Source organism: Salvelinus fontinalis, chromosome 3 (genome assembly GCF_029448725.1).
Source record: "Salvelinus fontinalis isolate EN_2023a chromosome 3, ASM2944872v1, whole genome shotgun sequence".
NCBI classification, from domain to species: domain Eukaryota; kingdom Metazoa; phylum Chordata; class Actinopteri; order Salmoniformes; family Salmonidae; genus Salvelinus; species Salvelinus fontinalis.
This window is the reverse complement of record NC_074667.1, coordinates 74,233,644-74,251,473: the sequence shown is the minus strand read 5'-3', so window position 1 is coordinate 74,251,473 and position 17,830 is coordinate 74,233,644. Positions and strand designations below refer to the sequence as shown.

General features: G+C 40.9%; 1 protein-coding gene across 1 annotated transcript in view; it reads left to right on the top strand.

Moving 5' to 3' along the window:
- The window catches only part of igfn1.4 (immunoglobulin like and fibronectin type III domain containing 1, tandem duplicate 4), a 39,077-nt gene extending 26,416 nt beyond the window's left edge, over positions 1-12,661 (top strand). Inside the window, exons 13-23 of the mRNA XM_055917984.1 lie at positions 2,114-2,229; positions 2,415-2,556; positions 2,651-2,944; positions 3,066-3,365; positions 3,790-3,969; positions 4,260-4,388; positions 4,579-4,658; positions 10,751-10,943; positions 11,336-11,632; positions 11,870-12,190; positions 12,313-12,661. Coding sequence (XP_055773959.1) covers positions 2,114-2,229; positions 2,415-2,556; positions 2,651-2,944; positions 3,066-3,365; positions 3,790-3,969; positions 4,260-4,388; positions 4,579-4,658; positions 10,751-10,943; positions 11,336-11,632; positions 11,870-12,190; positions 12,313-12,317 — 2,057 coding nt within the window. The 3' untranslated portion in view covers positions 12,318-12,661. The remainder of the gene's footprint in view (positions 1-2,113; positions 2,230-2,414; positions 2,557-2,650; positions 2,945-3,065; positions 3,366-3,789; positions 3,970-4,259; positions 4,389-4,578; positions 4,659-10,750; positions 10,944-11,335; positions 11,633-11,869; positions 12,191-12,312) is intronic.
- The last annotated feature ends 5,169 nt before the right edge of the window (positions 12,662-17,830 follow it).

Sequence of the window (17,830 nt, the reverse complement as noted above, 5' to 3'; positions counted from 1 at the left end):
CCTCCCTGACCAAGGACCTTCTCCTCCGATTGCTCAGTTTGGCTTGGTGACCAGCTCCAGTCTTGGTGGTTTCAAACTTCTTCCATTTAAGAATGATGGAGGCCACTGTGTTCTTAGGGATCTTCAATGTTGCAGAAATTTGTTGGTACCCTTCCTCAGATCTGTGGCTCGACACAATCCTGTCTCGGAGCTCTACGGACAATTCCTTCGACCTCATGGCTTGGTTTTTGCTCTGACATGCACTGTCAACAGTGGGACCTTATATAGACAGATGTGTGCCTTTCCAAATCATGTCCAATCAATTGAATTTACCACGGGTGGACTCCAATCAAGTTGTAGAAACATCTCAAGGATGATCAATGGAAACAGGGTGGACCTGAGCTCAATTTTGTGTCTCATAGCAAAAGGTCTGAAAACTTAGGTAAATAGGGTATTTCGGTTTTTTATTTTTAATACATTTGGAAGCATTTCTTAAAAACAGTTTTCGCTTTGTCATTATGGGTTATGGTGTGTAGATTGATGAGGATTTTTTAAAATCCATTTCAGAATATTTCTGTAACATAACATAATGTGGAAAAAGAGGCCGGGTCTGAATACTTTACAAATGCACTCTATAGTATAACTGCATTTTAAAGTAGAGACTGAAATGAAATATTAGAAAATTAGAGTTGTCTGGTTGTAATCATTAATAGGACAGTCAAATAATGAAGGCCCACCGGCGCCCACTGTGCCTGGCCAGCCGGTCGGAGACAGTACTGGTAAGATTTTGCGAGATTCAATTGAATATTGAATGGATGCAATAACATATATGAATAACATTAAGTTATTCATATGAAATCATTAGAATCTGAATTACTGAGGCCTTTTAGAGTGTTTCTAAAAGCATATCTACATTCAATTCATATATTACTGGCTCGTCAAAACTATTGCATTGAACTTTTTTTGCATATGATCTCATTCTTTTGGATGTGAATATATGAACTGAAATGCTTCCAGTGGTGTTTTTATACACAACAAAGAAGAGGATACCACAATAACCTGTATGCGAAAGCATCCTTTAATCCTCAAACAACTTTGACTTTGAATTGCAGTCCCCTTTTCTACTGTTCACCCCTCCCTGTCCTGGAGAGGTGCCGTGTGTGTAGGCTTTTGTCCCATCCCATCATAAACAGGTCCTTGATGACTAGTTGATAGGCCAGGTGTGCCCTACTTAGATGTGTGGTGGGATGTGTAATGACATTGTGACTTAGACGTTTCTCGGACCCCACAGTGTGTGCATTTTGTCCGTTTACGGATTGTTACTAAAAACCCTATGTGGCCCTACTGAGAAACTGTTGATTACTAAACCCATCCTAATCCAGATCACAGTAGCATGATATTTACCCATGATAATGATATTTAACTATGTCTATGATAATGATCATTAACCATGATAATGATATTTAACTATGTATCCTTTAAGCAAGTGGAAAGAGGTAATTGGGAAATCTTTGTCCAGAGTCTTAATATATGACTGTAGTCCAGACTAGTAGTCTGTAGAAATTGTGATTCAATCATCAATTTCAAAGTATATTTTCTTATTTTTGTAAGGTAAGTTTATATACTGTACGTGCATTAATATGCTGCTCATTGTGTTCTTAACACACATAGACCGGATGAGTAAAAGCATTCACATGAGTAAAAGCATGTAACATTATAAACTGGGTGGTTTGAGCCCTGAATGCTGATTGGCTGACAGCCATGGTATATTGGAGCGTATACCATGGGTATGACAAAACATATATTTTTACTGCTCTAATTACGTTGGTAACCAGTTTATAATAGCAATAAGGCACTTCGGGGGTTTGTGATATATTGCCAATATACCACGGTTAAGGGCTGTGTCGGGGCACTCCGCGTTGCATCGTGGAAAGAACAGCCCTTAGCCGTGGTATATGGCCATATACCACACCGCCTCTGACCTTATTGCTTCATTAGAAAACAGCTAACAACAGAACGGTATCTTGACTTCAGTATTTTCTTCTCAGTAGATTACTCCATTACTCCCCTAGTATTAGCTGGGAATTCAAACCAATGCAGAAATGCTAATTGTGTTGTATATTGTGCTGTGTAGGATGCAGCATTAAGAGTGGACTCTCGGATCTCTTTGCTCTCCGTGGCAAGAAAGGTGAACTGGTTTGTGAGATGAGCCATGAAGTTGATGGGGCCTGGTTCAAGGATGGAGAGAAGGTTTTGGCTTTTTAGCAGAAATTATTACTACAGTGTTCACGAGATTCAATTCCGTTGAATAGGTCGCCATGTTGGTCCTGACACTGACCTGACCTTGAAAAAATTCCATAAGTAGACAAAACATTTCAATTGAGCTCTTTTTTTATCACAAAGAATTATACCTTACTTTGTCTTTGCCTTTTCAGTTATCCACCACAGATGGAATAGCCATAGTGAAAGACGGAACGAGACACACGCTGACCATTCATAACAGTAGTGAAGACGACACTGGAGTCTATCACTTTGAAGCGGGAGGATTTAAATCAGAGGCAAAAGTCACTGTGGGAGGTATATCGGCTGCACTTTGAACTCTACCTTACATTTTAGTTTGGTTGACTATGGAGCATTAAGCAGTGGTGTGTTTCTTTCTTTTACATCCTAGAATTACCTGGCGTTGATGCTGATGACCTCCACAAGTTTTCTAAGCCTGTGACAGTAAAAGTGGGCCAGAATGCATCCTGGAAGATGCCTTATACACCACAGGACAACTTGGAGGTGAAATGGTTTAAGGATGGCAAAGAGTTGAAGGATGGTGGTGGGGTGAAGTTGGTGAAGGAGGTCAACCACAGCCGGCTGCTGCTCCGGGAGTGTCTGCGTTCTGACGCTGGAGAGGTCAAGATTCAACTCAAAAACCCATTCGGCACTATAGAGGCCACATCTCGACTGATTGTCCTTGGTGAAAAAAACAAATTGTTGTTGATTTTTCTCTAGGCTATGTGGGTGGTGAAAAGTTTACATCTAGAAATACTTCTGCAACACGTTTAAGGTCATACTGTACCACAATGTGTCCCCGACAGACAAGCCCGGCCCACCAGAAGGCCCGGTGGAAATCTTGGAGACCACCTCCACTGTGATTGAGCTGCAATGGGGTGCTCCTAAGGACGACGGTGGCTCCCCAGTGACTAACTACATCATTGAGCGCCAGCAGCTAGGACAGACCGTGTGGAAGAAGATGGGGGATGTCGCAGCTGACAAAACCACCTACAGGGACAGGAATGTGGTCCATGGGAAACTGTACATCTACAAGATCTACGCAGTGAACCCAGAGGGGACCAGTGATGCACTGCAGACTGAGGAAACAATGGCTGGCATATTGAGTGAGTAGAATCTGAAGAGAAACACCCTCATTCCAAAACATTGGTCCACATGCCAAAACATTGGTCCACATGCCGAAACATTGGTCCACATGCCGAAACATTGGTCCACATGCTGAAACATTGGTCCACATGCCAAAACATTGGTCCACATGCTGAAACATTGGTCCACATGCCAAAACATTGGTCCACATGCTGAAACATTGGTCCACATGCCAAAACATTGGTCCACATGCTGAAACATTGGTCCACATGCTGAAACATTGGTCCACATGCCAAACATTGGTCCCTTCACTCTATGAGTACCTGAGAGTGTAAAAAAGTGTGTTACTTGGGTGAGCCAATGGTGAGCCTCATTCCTCAATGGGACTCCATCTCTACCGTACTTGTTCATTGTTTTCATTGTTATCTCACCTCCATTTATTAGTATTTGCTGGCCGACCTGGAGCACCAAAAGTGGTCAGCGCGTCAAAGACCTGCATCAACCTGAAATGGGAGCCCCCGGAGGATGACGGAGGAATTAAGATTAATGGTTATCAACTGGAAAAACGCAAAAAGGACACAGCTCAGTGGATTGCTTTGAACCCAGTAACTGAGCCTATTGAAGGTCTGGATTACAGATTATAAATTGTTGGTCTTTTTTTGATGGTGAAAATTTAACACATCATGCCCATCATCAGGTTGGCATGATCTGTGGGGTAATCATTAGCTGGCACAGTCACAAAGTCATAAAATCGGGTTTTAACCCTAACCCTAATCTTAACCACACTTAACCCTAACCTTAAATTAAGAATGTAAATTAAATTGATGTCATTCAGAATACTTTGTTCTGGAAGCTGGATGAAATAAGGATACAGATGTTACCTTTCAAATACATTTTTTTGTCTACAACCATAGTGCTGGAGTATGCAGTGAAGGATGTTGTTGAGGGGGCGGAGTATGAGTTCAGGGTATCGGCCATCAACGTTTCTGGGGCGGGAGAGTTCAGTCTCCCCTCTGTGATGGTGACTGCAAAGAATCCCAACAGTAAGTCTCCTCAATGATCCATCTGCATGCAGTCTGTAGAAGTAAGAGTTGTCAACCAGCACTAAACTTAAAATGTTGTTAGCCTCAGTCTGGAGGAAGAAAATCCACTGTCAGAACCAATGTATGGCCAGTGTGGAACACTTCCTAAGACGTTGCTTGTCTCAAAGGATTGTGTTTGTTTGTTTTTCAGTGAGGCCTATATTCAAAGATCCAGAGGACTTCATGGTGATCAGGGCGGGAAACTCTGTGAGAATCAAAGTTTTCTATGAGGTAATCAACAAAATCAAATCTAAGTTTATTGGTCGTGTACACAGATTTGCAGATGTTATCGCTTGTGTTTCTAGCTCCAACAGTGCAATAATACCTAGAAGAAGGTATTACGAGGAGTGGAAACACATTGCCTTGTAATGGTCTGCTGATGGCAGAGTCAGCATTTGGAGTAAGCAGCATGAGTCCATGGCCACATCCTGCCAGGACCAACGGCAGGGGAGAATGTTTTCCTGGCACACGTTAGATTCCTTGATACCAATTGAGCAACGTTTCCATGCCTGAAGAATTCAGGATGTTCTATCAATATAGTGGGGTCTGACCTGGTACTAGATGGCTGTACATAATAAACTGGCCACCATTATAAATACATATAATGGTGTGTAAAGACAGTAGGATATTATATGAATAGGAAAGTTGTGGACGGGCCTCCCGAGTGTTGCAGTGGTCTAAAGCACTGCATTGAAGTGCTAGAGGCGTTACTACAGACCCGGGATCATCCCCGGGCTGTGCCACAACCGGCCGTGGCCGCGAGTCCAATAGGACAGCGCACAATTGGCCCAGTGTCGTACGGGTTAGGGGAGGGTTTGGCCGGGGGTGCTTTACTTGGCCCATTGCGCCCTAGCAACTCCTTGTGGCAGGCCGAGTAGCTGCAGGTTGACGACGGTCGTCAGTTGAACAGTGTTTCCTCCGACACAATGGTGTGGCTGGCTTCCGGGTAAGCTGGCGGGTGTTAAGGAGCATGGTTAGGCGGGTCATGTTTCAGAGGACGCATGACTCCACCTTCGCCTCTCCCGAGCCCGTTGGGGAGTTGCAGCGATGAGACAAGATCCAAAATTGTCGAGAAAAAGTGGGATAAAATAAACCCCAAAAAATACAAATACAAATAAAAGGTGTGTACAGTCGTAGCCAAAAGTTTTGAGAATTACATAAATATTAATTTTCACAAAGTCTGCTGCCTCAGTTTGTATGATGGCAATTTGCATATACTCCACAAAAGGACCAGCTGACATCATGTCAGTGATTCTCTCGTTAACTTCTTATGGCTGCAGGGGCAGTATTGAGTAGCTTGGATGAAAAGTGCACAGAGGTGCACAGAGTAAACGGCCTGCTCCTCAGTCATAGTTGCTAATATATGCACATTAGTATTAGTATTGGATAGAAAACACTCTGAAGTTTCTAAAACTGTTTGAATTATGTCTGTGAGTATAACAGAACTCATATGGCAGGCAAAAACCTGAGAAAAAATCCAAACAGGAAGTGGGAATTCTGAGGCTGGTCGATTTTTAACCAAGATCCCATTGAAATCACAGCGAGATGTGAATGAGTTTGCACTTCCTACGGCTTCCACTAGATGTCAACAGTCTGTAGAACCTTGTCTGATGCCTCTACTGTGAAGGGGGGGGGGGGCGAATGAGAGGGGAATTAGTCAGGTCTGCCATGACCTGACCATTCTTTGACCATGTGCGTTCACATGAGAGGGAGCTCTGTTCCATCGCTCATCTGAAGTCAATGTAATTCTCCGGTTGGAACGTTATTCAAGATTTATGTTAAAAACATTCTAAAGATTGATTCAATACATCGTTTGACATGTTTCTACGGACTGTTATGGAACTTTTGGACATTTCGTCAGGTTTTAGTGAACGCGCTTCCCTGATGTTGGATTTGTTTACCAAACACGCTACAAAATAGCTATTTGGACAGAAATTATGGACATTACCGAAAAAAACGAAAATTTCTTGTGGAAGTGGGAGTCCTGGGAGTGCATTCCGACGAACATCAGCAAAGGTAAGTGAAGATTTATAATGCTTTTTATGAGTTTTGTTGACTGCACAAATGGGCGGGTAACTGTATGGCTTGCTTTTGTGGCTGAACGCTGTTTTCAGATTATTGAATATTGTGTTTTGCCGTAAAGCTTTTTGAAATCTGACACAGCGGTTGCATTAACCTGTCTAGGATCAGCGTGGCGCTAGCGGCACACCCCCCCCCCCCCCACTGAAAAACCAGTGCCGCGAAATTCAAAAAAAATATTTTTTTAAAATATTTAACTTTCACACATTAAAGTCCAATACAGCTAATGAAAGACACAGATCTTATGAATCCAGTCAACATTTCCGATTTTTAAAATGTTTTACAGGGAAGACACAATATGTAAAGATGTACATCTATTACCTAAAAACACATTAGCATAATCCACCATCTTTTATTTGTCCACCAACACCAGTAGCCATCACCAATTCGGCTAAACTAAGATATTTATAGCCCCTAACCAACAAAAAAACTCATTAGATGACAGTCTGATAACATATTTATGGTATGGGATAGGTTTTGTTAGAAAAAAGTGCATATTTCAGGTATATGGCATAGTTTACAATTGCACCCACCATCACAAATGGACTAGAATAATTACAATGAGCAACGTGTTTACCTAACTACTAATCATCAAACATTTCGTAAAAATACACAGCATACACGAATCGAAAGACACAGATCCTGTGAATACAGACAATATTTCAGATTTTCTAAGTGTCTTACAGCGAAAACACAATAAATCGTTATATTAGCTTAGCACATAGCAATTAGCAGCCCAGCATTGATTCTAGCCAAAGTGAGCGATAAAAGTCAACATCGCCAAAAGATATTAATTTTTTCACTAACCTTCTCAGAATTCTTCCGATGACACTCCTGTAACATCACATTACAACATGCATATACAGTTTGATCGAAAATGTTTATATTTAGCCACCAAAATCATGGTTAGACAATGTGAAATGTAGACAAGCTGGTAAAGAAAACGTCCTTGCGCCACTTAGACAGTGATCTACTCTTATACATAAATACTCATAAACGTGACTAAAAAATATAGGGTGGACAGGGATTGATAGACAATTTAATTCTTAATACAATTGCGTTATTACATTTTTTAATTTATCCTTACTTTTCAATACAGTTTGCGCCAAGCGAAGCTACGTCAAAAAACATGGCGTCCTAAGCCACTAAAATGTTTCGACAGAAACACGATTTATCATAATAAAAATGTCCTACCTTGAGCTGTTCTTCCATCAGTATCTTGGGCAAAGGATCCTTTCTTGGGAGAAATCGTCTTTTGGTGGAAAGCTGTCCTCTTGCCATGTGGAAATGTCAACTGCGTTCGGGATGAACTGAAAAGCATGCCCAACTTTTCACATCGTTGCAAAAATAAATGTCCCAAAATCGCACTAAACGGATATAAATTGCTATAAAACGCTTTAAATTAACTACCTTATGATGTTTTTAACTCCTATAACGAGTGAAAAGATGACCGGAGAAATATAACAGGCTAAACTAACGCTTGGAACAGGAGAGGGTCGGTGTCTTCCACGCGCGTTACGCAGCAAGAAAAGACTTGCTAGCTAAAGGTTTTTTTCATTTGTAGGGCCTGTGAACGAGCAATCGAGCCCGTTGGAATCGTCATCACGTAAAGGCATCCAGGGGAAGACGTAAGAAGTGTCCGTATAGTCATAGCAACGACAGTGCCCTTTTAAATGACTTCAGAAAAGTGGCCAACATTTCTCAAATCTGACTCCATGTCAGGGAAATTGCTGTAGAATGGGCTCTGTTCCACTTAGAGACAAAATTTCAACTCCTATAGAAACTATAGACTGTTTTCTATCCAATAATAATAATAATATGCATATTGTACGATCAAGGATTTTGTGGGAAGCCTTTTAAAAAATTAGCTACATTAGCATAAATAGTCTAAACAGCGCCCCCATCCCCAACAGGTTAAGAGCAAGTGTATCTTTAATTCTATGTAAAACATGTATCTTTCATCAAAGTTTATGATGAGTATTTCTGTTATTTGACGTGGCTCTCAGCAATTTCTCTGGACATTTTGGAGTCATTTCTGAACATGGCGCCAATGTAAACGGAGGTTTTTGGATATAAATATGAACTTAATCGAACAAGACATATATGTATTGTCTAACATGAAGTCCTATGAGTGTCATCTGATGAAGATCATCAAAGGTTAGTGATTCATTTTATCTCTATTTGTGCTTTTTGTGACTCCTCTCTTTAGCTGGAAAAATGGCTGAATTTTTCTGTGTGTTGGTGGTGACCTAACATAATCGTTTGTGGTGCTTTTGCTGAAAAGCCTATTTGAAATCGGACACTTTGGTGGGATTAACAACAAAATTACCTTTAAAATGGTATGAGATACATGTATGTTTGAGGAATTTTAATGATGAGATTTCTGTTGTTTGAATTTGGCGCTCTGCACTTTCACTGGCTGTTGTCATATCGATCCCGTTAACGGGATTGCAGCCATAAGACGTTTTAACAAAGGTGTGAGTGTTGACGAGGACAAGGCTGGAGATCACTCTGTCATGCTGATTGAGTTTGAATAACAGACTGGAAGCTTCAAAAGGAGGGAGGTGCTTGGAATCATTGCTCTTCCTCTGTCATCCATGGTTACCTGCAAAAAAACACGTTCCGTCATCATTGCTTTGCACAAAAAGGGATTCACAGGCAAGGATATTGCTGCCAGTAAGATTCCACCTAAATGAACCATTTATCGGATCATCAAGATCTTCAATGAGAGCGGTTCAATTGTTGTGAAGAAGGCTTCAGGGCGCCCAAGAAAGTCCAGCAAGCGCCAGGACCGTCTCCTAAAGTTGATTTAGCTGCGGAATCGGGGCACCACCAGTACAGAGCTTGCTCAGGAATGGCAGCAGGCAGGTAGATGCGAGTGCATCTGCACACACAGTAAGGCGAAGACTTTTGGAGGATGGCCTGGTGTCAAGAAGGGCAGCAAAGAAGCCACTTCTCTCCAGGAAAAACATCAGGGACAGACTGATATTCTGCAAAAGGTACAGGGATTGGACTGCTGAGGACTGGGGTAAAGTCATTTTCTCTGATGAATCCCCTTTACGATTGTTTGGGGCATCCGGAAAAAAGCTTGTCTGGAGAAGACAAGGTGAGCGCTACCATAAGTCCTGTGTCATGCCAACAGTAAAGCATCCTGAGACCATTCATGTGTGGGGTTGCTTCTCAGCCAAGGGAGTGGGCACACTCACAATTTTGCCTAAGAACACAGCCATGAATAAAGAATGGTACCAACACATCCTCCGAGAGCAACTTCTCCCAACCATCCAGGAACGGTTTGGTGACGAACAATGCTTTTTCCAGCATGATGGAGCACCTTACCATAACGCAAAAGTGATAAATAAGTGGCTCGGGGAACAAAATATCGATATTTTGTGTCAATGGCCAGGAAACTCTCCAGACCTTAATCCCATTGAGAACTTGTGATCAATCCTCAAGAGATGGGTGGACAAACAAAAACCCACAAATTCTGACAAACTCCAAGCGTTGATTATGCAAGAATGGGCTGCCATCAGTCAGGATATGGCCCAGAAGTTAATTGGCAGCATGACATAGTGGATTGCAGAGGTCTTGAAAAAGAAGGGTCAACACTGCAAGTATTGACTATTTGCATCAACTTCATGTAATTTTCAATAAAAGCCTTTGACACTGTCACGCCCTGACCGTAGAGAGCGTTTTATGTCTCTATTTTGGTTTGGTCAGGGTGTGATTTGGGTGGGCAGTCTATGTTCTATGATTTTATATTTCTATGTGTTTGGCCGGGTGTGGTTCTCAATCAGAGGCAGCTGTCTATCGTTGTCTCTGATTGAGAACCATACTTAGGTAGCCTTTTCCCACCTGTGTTTTGTGGGTAATTATTTTCCGTGCGTGTTTGTGTGCACCTCGGTTGCGTCACGTTCTTTGCTGTTTACCTGTTTGATTTTTTGGGTTGTTTTGGTTTCACTTTCATTAAAAGATGTGGAACTACATGCACGCTGCGCCTTGGTCGATTTATGACAGGGAGTTTGAGGATAGCGACAGACACTTATGAAATGCTTGTAATTATACTTCAGTATTCCATAGTAACATCTGACAAAAATATCTAAAAACACTGAGGCAGCAGACTTTGTGAAAATGTATATTTGTGTCATTATCAAAACTGTTGGCTATGACTGTACAACAGCAAAACATGTGGCAAATCCAACCAACAGTTGTTCTCGCTAATCTAATGCTTTTGAAATTGTCTTTAGGCTGAGCCTCCACCAGAGATCACTTGGATGAAGGACAATGAGCCTGTATCCAGTTTTATACAGATCATCAACACAGAGGGCTGTTCCCAGCTTGTGATCCCCTCAACAAAACGCTCTGATTCAGGAACCTACACCATTGTGGCTAAGAATAAAGTTGGAGAGGCCAGCTTTGACATTGAGGTCCTAGTCACAGGTAATTCCAAATTCCCATTTGTTATTATTTTTTACTGGCAGAATAAGATATCCTCGTGTGACCTGTTTAGATTTTCCTGCAAAACTTTATATGAACTCTGAAATCTTATACTGTTGAACTCTTATACTGTTGTGGTCGTATACCGTTGAAGTCTTGTACCGTTGAAGTCTTGTACCGTTGAAATCTTGTACCGTTGAAGTCTTGTACCGTTGAAGTCTTCTCACAGGGACAAATACTAAGTAATGTTGCATTTATTATATCCATCTGAGATTGAAAAATAAAAATTAATTACACAAGCACATTTTCAGATATGATTCAGTCTAGAGAGTCATATACGGCAAAACATCTGTTAGCCTATGTAACTGATATTTTCTTCTCTTTTGTGGTGCTAGATGAGCCAAAGCCTCCCGGTGCAGTGGAGCTGGAGCAGATTGTCCATGGCAAAGTTATTGTGTCCTGGGAGGCCTCTCCAGACCAGGAGCTGGACAACAGGCTGTATTACATGGTGGCCGAGCACAACTCCAGCACACGCATGTGGTACACTGTGGCAGACCGCATCTTTGACAATTCATACACAGCCAATAACATCATGCCTGGAAGGGAGTACCACTTCAAAATCTATGCCAAGAACGACATGGGCATGTCAGACCCCTCCATGTCACCCACCTGGGGCATCAACAGCAACAGAAGTGAGTTTAGGTTTCGGGTAAAGTCTCTTTTAACCAAGTTTAATCAGAGAATGGATTAGCATTGTTGGAAACAAGTGGCCATTACTTGAATCCATAAACATAATTTGATATTCATCTCTTGACTTGACTGAGGTGAAATGGAACTGTATCAGTTCACTTAAGCTCCTATATAATGTTTTCTAAATCCGCAATTATGCTTCACTCTTTTAATTTCCTTTGTTATTTTTTTCTATCTAGTTTCTATAAACACAAACACACCAGTGGAAGTCAGCTTTGAGAAACCACCATCTGTCCTGGTCCCTCTGAAGGTGCACTCGCCACCAAAAGGATTCCAGATGTACATGACCTGCGCCATCAGGGGATGCCCCACACCCAGCGTCACGTGGCACCTGAACAACGTCTGCATCAATGGTGACAGCAACTACTACATCACCAACTCATACGGCGTGTGCTCCATGTACATCCTTAGGGTCAGGCACAAGGACGCCGGAGAATACAAAGTTGTGGCAGTTAACTCCTTCGGCAAGGCAGAATGCTCCACTAAACTTGTTGTTAAAGGTAAGCATCTGAAAATACCTATTTCCATTATAGAAGTGATGTCTTTGTTGATTTGGATACTTTTTGTGATTATTTCCTTAATAATTTTCTTAATTTTCTCTCTTTGTGTTTTTTCTTCACAGACTAAATCACATTGATGAATTATCTTGGAGGTTTTCTTCTGCTCTCCTTGATTCTATGTAGAAACATATATTTATTTAAGCAATATTTGAATATGTTAGAGTTTTGGTACATGTATGCGGGATACATGATTAGGTGTTGTGTATTACTCATTAGTTATGTCACTGGACAACTTATCTTCAGTTGTGAGACAGACTTAGCTAACATTTCGTTTTTTGTTCCATTTACTATATTGACTGAATTATTTATCTCAAATGATAAGGAAATTAAATTGAAGTATTAAGTCATTGTCAAAAATAGCACTATTTTTATTTCTTTGAGAAAATCACAAATGTACTTGGGAAAACTACAATAAATACAGCACTTGACATTCTTGTCTGACTTTTCCTTCAGGTGAATGCATAAGTAACATCTCTTTAGTCTAATGGACGTAGGATCTTAATTTGATCACTCTGTTGCAGGAAATGTAAAATGTGTATTGTATTTGAGGTTTAAAAAGGCTTCTGAAGTTGGCAATTTCCACTTTGAAATTTCAGACCTGACTTTCCCTTAAATGTTTCAACCCCTACAAAAACGTATATTCATTATAATCCACATAATAATTCACATTTCCTGTTGTAGAAAACTGGCTCAAATTAGGATCCAACATCTGTAGTTATTTAATTGATAGGCCTATACAGTATGTTATTCCAGACTCAATAAACCTAATTGCCAGCACAGAGGCGCCAGATCCCGACATTTGAGATATTGATGTCATTACTGTGACCAGCAGCACAGCATTGTTTTCATATTGCAGTATGAATAGCGCTTGACTCAGCATGGTTCCAGTCGTCCCAGGATTCCAATAACATCAAGCATCCTAGCCCACGTCATCTATGAACCACCCAGCAGCTCAACATGCAGCCGTTACGTGTCACGTGTACATTTTCATTGCATTTCCAAAAATATCCACTTAAGCCCCTCAATAAATCATCTCTGAAAGGACCATAATTGTGCAGATATAGAATTGGTTGTAATGACAATGAAAGGTTTGCTGGGAAGCCATTGAGTTTGTCATATCATGACTCACTCATAACCCATATCATGAATCACACATGGCTACAGTTACAGGTCACAACATATTTGTCATAACAAATTAGCCATTGTATCACACTAAAGTTATAAGATCAGATTCCATCAAGTTCAGGCCTTGCCCACTATGTCTTTGAGACTTCAATTTAATCTATGTGTTTACGTTTAATGCAAGAGTTGTGTTTGCAATCACAAATTGTGCTTCGATGCTATGCACTTTGATGAATCCACCTCACCGTTATGAGTACCTTCCATATAGTCAGTAGGGTCTAATGTCCAACGGCATTATTGAAAATCAGCAATGTTGTCAAGAACAATAAAAAATGTATTCCACCCCATTTCCCTCTCCCAATGTATTCTATTTGTACAGACAACCCCCTGAAGTTCAACCTAATTTTTCAACTGATATTTAATGATGTTGCTATATGAATCACGTCTGGTGACCTTGACTTCCCGGATCCACCTGCAACTAGTTCTCCACCTCATTAGATCAACTCAATACATCCTACAGTAATAACATATTCATTTTTTCTGCTATGGTTTAATGAGGGATTGAGGAAGGGTGATACTATTTGTATAATGATCTATGAACAAACAGCTGTTTTTGTTTCGTACGTAGGCAAGGTGCTATGGTGGTAGACCGTTGCCGTGTTCACTGCCAGGTCACAGGTGTTTTATATTGTCTATGGGCGTGTGGCGGTTGACTGTCGCCATGTTGACTGTCATCGGTTGACAGTCTCCTGTCATGCCTCTTTTCCCTGGGGTTAGGTCACAGCCTGTTCTTTCATGAGGCCAATCTGAGTTTTCCCTGGGGTTAGGTCACAGCATGTCCTTTCATGAGGCCAATCTGAGTTTTCCCTGCTGTTAGGTCACAGCATGTCCTTTCATGAGGCCAATCTGAGTTTTCCCTGCTGTTAGGTCACAGCATGTCCTTTCATGAGGCCAATCTGAGTTTTCCCTGCTGTTAGGTCACAGCATGTCCTTTCATGAGGCCAATCTGAGTTTTCCCTGCTGTTAGGTCACAGCATGTCCTTTCATGAGGCCAATCTGAGTTTTCCCTGCTGTTAGGTCACAGCATGTCCTTTCATGAGGCCAATCTGAGTTTTCCCTGCTGTTAGGTCTCAGCATGTCATTTCATGAGGCCAATCTGAGTTTTCCCTGCTGTTAGGTCACAGCCTGTTCTTTCATGAGGCCAATCTGAGTTTTCCCTGCTGTTAGGTCACAGCATGTCCTTTCATGAGGCCAATCTGAGTTTTCCCTGCTGTTAGGTCACAGCATGTCCTTTCATGAGGCCGATCTGAGTTTTCCCTGCTGTTAGGTCACAGCATGTCCTTTCATGAGGCCAATCTGAGTTTTCCCTGCTGTTAGGTCACAGCATGTCCTTTCATGAGGCCAATCTGAGTTTTCCCTGCTGTTAGGTCACAGCATGTCCTTTCATGAGGCCAGTCTGGCCATTGACGCTATTCAAGCTGTCTGAGCATGTCAAGCCTGGTGAAACCTGTCAATTTGAAACCAATCCCCTCGGAGCCATGTACACATGCCACCTTGCCAAGACACGGTTGTCTTTTTATTAGGTCAAGATCAGGATCAGTATGAGACATTGAACTTGATCTAAACCCACTCACTGGATATTGACATTGGTATTTTTGTTGTTGCTAAGTGGGAGAACCATATGCTACTTCATATTTAGACTAACTAGAATCACACGTTTTTTCCCTTCCAAATAAAAAGTCTCACATTCACATTTACAAGCCAATAAACTACATAGTTGAGCGATCGTGTTTCTTGAGACCTTGTGAAACAGAAAGTCCAAAGCCTTTAGGTAAATTATTAGCCCGTCACCTAAAGCAGATCATTACATGGCCATTGTGGAGCCATAAATCCTCAGTGGTGGAAAAAGCACAACATTTTCATACTTGACTGAAAGTAAAGATAAGTTAATAGAAAATGACTCAAGTAGAAGTGAAAGTCACAATAAAATACTACTTGAGTGAAAGTCTAAAAGTATTTGGTTTTAAATATAGTTAAGTATCAAAAGTAAATGTAATTGCTAAAATATACTTAAGTACCAACAGTAAAAGTACACATCATTTCAAATTCCTTATTTAAAGCAAACCAGACAGCACCATTTTCTTGTTTTTTATTTAATTATGGACAGCCAGGGGCACACTCCAACACTCAGACATCACTTACAAACGAAGCATGTGTTTAGTGAGTCTGCCAGATCAGAGGCAGTAGGGATGAGCATGGATGTTATCTTGATAAGTGAGTGAAGCATTCAAAATGTAACAAGTACTTTTGGGTGTCAGGGAAACTATATGGAGTAAAAAGTACATTATTTTCTTTAGGAATGTAGTGAAGTAAATGTTTTCAAAAATATAAAAAGTAAAGAAAAGATACCCCTAAAAAGTACCTTAGTTTTTATTTTTTACCTTTATTTAACTAGGCAAGTCAGTTAAGAACACATTTTCAATGACGGCCTTGGAACAGTGGGTTAATTGCCTTGTTCAGGGACAGAACAACATATTTTTACCTTGTTAGCTCGGGGATTAAATCTAGCAACCTTTCGGTTACTAGTCCAACACTCTAACCACTAGGCTACCTGCCGCTTTTAAAAAACAGTACTTTAAAGTAGTTTTACTTAAGTACTTTACAGACTTAGCAGTGAGGTGATGTGTATTACCTGTCATGAACTGACATGGAATGTCCAGATGGAATTTGGCATGCTTTGATTGTTCTGTTGGAATGTCTAAGCTATTACAATGATGTCCGCATCCTGTATACCTGGTATATGTTGAGTACCAAATCAAATCAAATGTTATTTGTCACATACACTGTACCATTGTACAGCTTTCAACTTGATCCCACAGTGATTGGGGGATAATTGAAGATGTTCACCCACTTGCAGCATTCTCCAAGTTCTTCTGACATTGCCAATTTGATCCATGATCAAATTCAAGGAGCAGTAGTGGTTACAACTACAACCCCCCACCCGATCCCATCTCGTCAATATAATTATATTTACTAAATGACTACCCATGTGACTCCAGATGGGTCTACTGTAAGTACATGGAGCGTTTCTACGTGTTCCACTTTATCACCTAACAAAAGGGGGGAGGCAGTGCCGAAATATCGGAGACAGCCAAGACAGAGCTAAAGGAGAGGAGCCGTGCTTAGAGGACTTACCACTGGGAGGTAAGTCATTTCTAGACTGCTGCCCGGTCTATTTGATTAGGGATGAACCTGGGAGGGCTTCCCACACACTCACCAGGGAAGAGTTTGTGCCATTCACTTAATCTTGTGGCTTGATATTTATTCAGTGGCTTAACTCTTAAAACTGTAGATTTCAACTGAGAGTTGTACATGAAAGACGAAGTAAACTTAGATCTGGTGCATTTGAAATGGCATAAATGTAAATACCCACTGGGCACAAACTAGTTGAATCAACGTCGTTTCCACGTCATTTCAACCAAAATAAATATATGTGATGACGTTGAATCAACGTGGAAAACTGAATGGATTTGAAAAAAGTCATCAACATCAGGGAATTTCATATTTTTTTCACCCAACTTTGAACTTAAATCCAACAACATTCTTTGTTGACTCAACCAAATGTAAATCAAAACTAGACGTTGAACTGACAACGTACCCAGTGTGAATGGTCTCATATTGTGCGACCCTCTAGATCACAGCTCTCCAAACCTGTTCCTAAAGGGTTATCATCCATATTCCTAATCTAGCACACCTGATTCTAATAATAACTGGTTGACAAACTGAATCAGGTTAGATACTACTGAGGCTGGAGGGAAAACCTCTCCAGGAACAGTGTTGGAGAGCCCAGCTCTAGATGTTCTAGGGGGGTTGTTGACAGATATGATTGAATGAGAATCTTAGCTAACTGGTGTAGCCTCAGGTTTCAGCAATACTGTTCTGGCATGGTCTGCACCATTTGAATATCAATTCATTTAAAATGAATGTAAAATGTAATAATTGAATAATTGGGTGTGAGTGAAGACTATCTTCCTAGACTAAACTTGTAAACTTTCAAGACGATGTTTATTAACATTTGTTTGTAAATCTCTGAAAGTGTGAAGAATATTTTTTTATTTTACCTTTATTTAACTAGGCAAGTCAGTTAAGAACAAATTATTATTTACAATGATGGCCTACCCAGGGCAAACCCAGACGACGCTGGGCCAATTGTGCGCCACCCTATGGGACTCCCAATCACGGCCGGTTGTGATACAGCCTGGAAACAAACCAGGGTCTGTAGTATTGATGCCTCTAGCACTGAGATGCAGTGCCTTAGACCGCTGTGCCAATCGGGAGCCCCAACCAATATGACAACCAATGGAAAACAATGACTTTTTTTCAAGAATATCAGTATTTCATATCATAACACTGGATATAATTGTAAACACAGTTGACATGATTGTATATAATTATATT